The sequence below is a fragment of the Nicotiana tabacum genome, chromosome 7 (genome assembly GCF_000715075.1).
Source record: "Nicotiana tabacum cultivar K326 chromosome 7, ASM71507v2, whole genome shotgun sequence".
In the NCBI taxonomy this organism is placed as follows: domain Eukaryota; kingdom Viridiplantae; phylum Streptophyta; class Magnoliopsida; order Solanales; family Solanaceae; genus Nicotiana; species Nicotiana tabacum.
This window is the reverse complement of record NC_134086.1, coordinates 94897464-94900431: the sequence shown is the minus strand read 5'-3', so window position 1 is coordinate 94900431 and position 2968 is coordinate 94897464. Positions and strand designations below refer to the sequence as shown.

The window sequence follows — 2968 nt, the reverse complement described above, 5'->3', positions numbered from 1 at the left end:
ATTGATATGGTTACACACATAAAGCACATACCCAAAGACTAGTATAATCTAGATATAGATATAAATATAGATGAATTGATGATGATACGATGATAGGTTTACAATTTTTTTATTCTTTTTATTGGAAATTGCCCGTATATCTTTTTTACATTAAATTTCCCATAACTTATCCTGATTATATAAGATCACGGATATTATATACAGAATTATGACATGAAAAGAAATACTCCATATCCTACTCAACTTAGGAAGTTATATGCGGTAATTTTATTATGCAAGTCATAAACATACTAGAAAAGAAGATACAAGTTAATAAAAGGATATCCTAATCCGACTAGTTTTGCAAGTTATAAACCTATTCGATCTCGATCGGTTTTTGATATCTATATATACCTTTCTCTACCACGCCTAAGGACACCATCTCAAACACTTTAATAATTTTCCTTGTGTGTTTCTTTCTACTGCATAGTATTTTCTTTGATCAATATCTTCATGGCTGGTGGAAACTTTATCCCCGGCGGTGGCGGAGACAATCCAGATGAGTATCCAGGGAAGCTAACATTGTACGTAGCCATGACTTGTATCATGGCAGCCATGGGAGGGTTGATCTTTGGCTACGACATTGGAATTTCAGGTGGAGTTACTTCCATGGATCCTTTTCTCAAACGCTTCTTCATGTCTGTTTACCAAAAAGAGGCTTTGAACACCTCGACCAACCAATACTGTAAGTTCGACAGCCAGTTGTTGACCCTTTTCACGTCTTCTCTCTACGTGGCTGCCCTGTTTGCGTCCATTGTTGCTTCTCATGTTAGTAAAAAACGTGGCAGAAAAGTTACTATGGCCCTTGGAGGTCTCTTTTTCTTGATAGGCGCCGTCCTCAACGCTGCTGCTATCCATATTAGTATGCTCATCTTGGGTCGTATTCTTTTGGGGATTGGTGTCGGATTTGCTAATCAATCTGTCCCTATTTATTTGTCAGAAGTTGCTCCCTACAAATACAGAGGGACTTTCAACGTGTTATTCCAAATGGCCATCACCATTGGGATTCTGATAGCGAATTTGGTCAACTTTGGAACTAGCAAAATCTCTGGCGGTTGGGGTTGGAGGGTTAGCTTAGGAGGTGCAGCCGTGCCAGCACTAGTCATCCTGGTTTCCTCGATGTTTCTCTCTGATAGTCCGAGTTCGTTGATAGACAGAGGAAAGAAAGAGGAGGCAGAACAATTGTTGAAAAAGATCAGAGGAGTTGATAACGTAAATGCTGAATTTAATGACCTTGTTATGGCGAGTGAAGCATCCAAGAAAGTAGAAAGACCATGGAATAATCTTTTATTCGTCCGAAAGTATAGACCGCAGTTGGTTTTGTCAATTCTGATTCCATCGCTACAGCAGCTTACGGGAATTAACGTGGTCATGTTCTATGCTCCAGTACTTTTCCAAACATTAGGGTTTAAGAGTAATGCTTCGCTTATGTCAGCTGCTATCACTGGCGGTGTCAACGTGGGTGCAACTTTTATTTCAGTATTTTGTACAGATAAGTTTGGGAGGAGAATACTCTTCTTCTGGGGTGGCATCTTCATGTGTATATTCCAAACAGCAGTGGCAGCTCTTATTGGAGCAAAATTCGGAACAACGGGGAATGCAACAGATTTGCCACTTTGGTTTGCAGCTTTAGTGGTTGTTTGCATCTGTGTATTCGTGGCTAACTTTGCATATTCATGGGGTCCATTAGGATGGTTGGTTCCGAGTGAGATTTCTCCATTGGAAGTTCGATCTGCAGCACAATGTGTTACTGTATCCATGAACATGTTTTTCACTTTCGGAGTAGCACAAATTTTCTTGAAGATGCTATGTGGGCTGAAGTTTGGTCTATTTATCTTCTTTGCGGCATTTGTGTTAGTAATGACTGTGTTTGTCTACTTGTACGTGCCCGAAACAAAGAATATACCAATTGAAGAGATGTCTCAAGTTTGGAGAGAGCATTGGTACTGGAAGAAGTTCGTAGATGATGCAGAACCACAGCCACGAGAGAATGGCTTAAAGCCGGCTAAGGAGATAGTCTAGAGTATAGGATAGGATTGGCACACTCATGAAAATAGTTCATCTGTATAGTTTTAAGTTTTCTTTTTCTAATGTTTTGGAGTTCTTTGGGTGTTCTTAGACTTTGTTATTTTTCCATAGTAGTACTGTTTTCTTTTCAATTCAATATATTCTTGTTTTCAGTATCTTATCATTCTTTTTCAACTTTTTCTTATAATATAGTCTGTACAGGAAGGAAGTTAATTTGAGTCTGAGTTTAGATTACTGGTTTTTTTTAGTAGTAGAGTGGTAGAAGAAGAACTAATATAACCACCACTAACAAAGTATATCCCTGGTTTCCATTGAGGAGTATCGCTGGCAATAGATTGACAATTATTCTTAGTAACAAATCAGAATACTCATAATAAATGGTAACAAGAGTTACACATTAAAGAATGTATTTCATTAGATTTGAGTGAGAGAACATACGATGCAGCCTCTGGATGACAACATCATGATTCTGGATTCTAACCGATGGACTGATGTTGTGAATATTTACATAAAATGGAATAATATAAAATGATACCAAAACGACAAAGGGTTACACCAGGAACGTAATGAGCTGACAGTTCTGACTCCTAGATTTACTTCTGGGTATAGTTTGTGAAAGAACCTTACCAGAAGGCAGCCTCTTGGATGTCTGGTACAAGTAGACGTTTAGGGATAAGAAAATTTATGTTCAAGGGTAGCAGGAATCAACAAGGTGCAAAAGGAAGTAAGTCTTGAAGAAAATTTCATTTTTAAATGAAGTTTCTGATGTCCAGAGACTTCACGCTGGGCATCTCCTCATCCCTGCAAGTACAAAGGATTCAAATTCAAAATCCGGAGAAGAAAACTAACCCAACATTCATGTGGTCTAAGAGAATGAGCAATCAAAACTTATTGTTTGTTG

At 38.3% G+C, this 2968-nt stretch overlaps 1 protein-coding gene across 1 annotated transcript; it reads left to right on the top strand.

The window, feature by feature from the left end:
• The first annotated feature begins 430 nt into the window (after positions 1-430).
• LOC107804979 (sugar transport protein 12-like) lies at positions 431-2077 on the top strand. Its single transcript, XM_016628947.2, has one exon. The coding sequence runs from the start codon at positions 493-495 to the stop codon at positions 2059-2061; it is 1569 nt and encodes a 522-aa protein (XP_016484433.2). The 5' UTR covers positions 431-492; the 3' UTR covers positions 2062-2077.
• Positions 2078-2968: the final 891 nt, after the last annotated feature.

Coding starts and splice junctions, on each gene's coding strand:
- LOC107804979 (XM_016628947.2), top strand. CDS start 493: ATGGCTGGTGGAAACTTTATCCCCGGCGGTGGCGGAGACAATCCAGAT.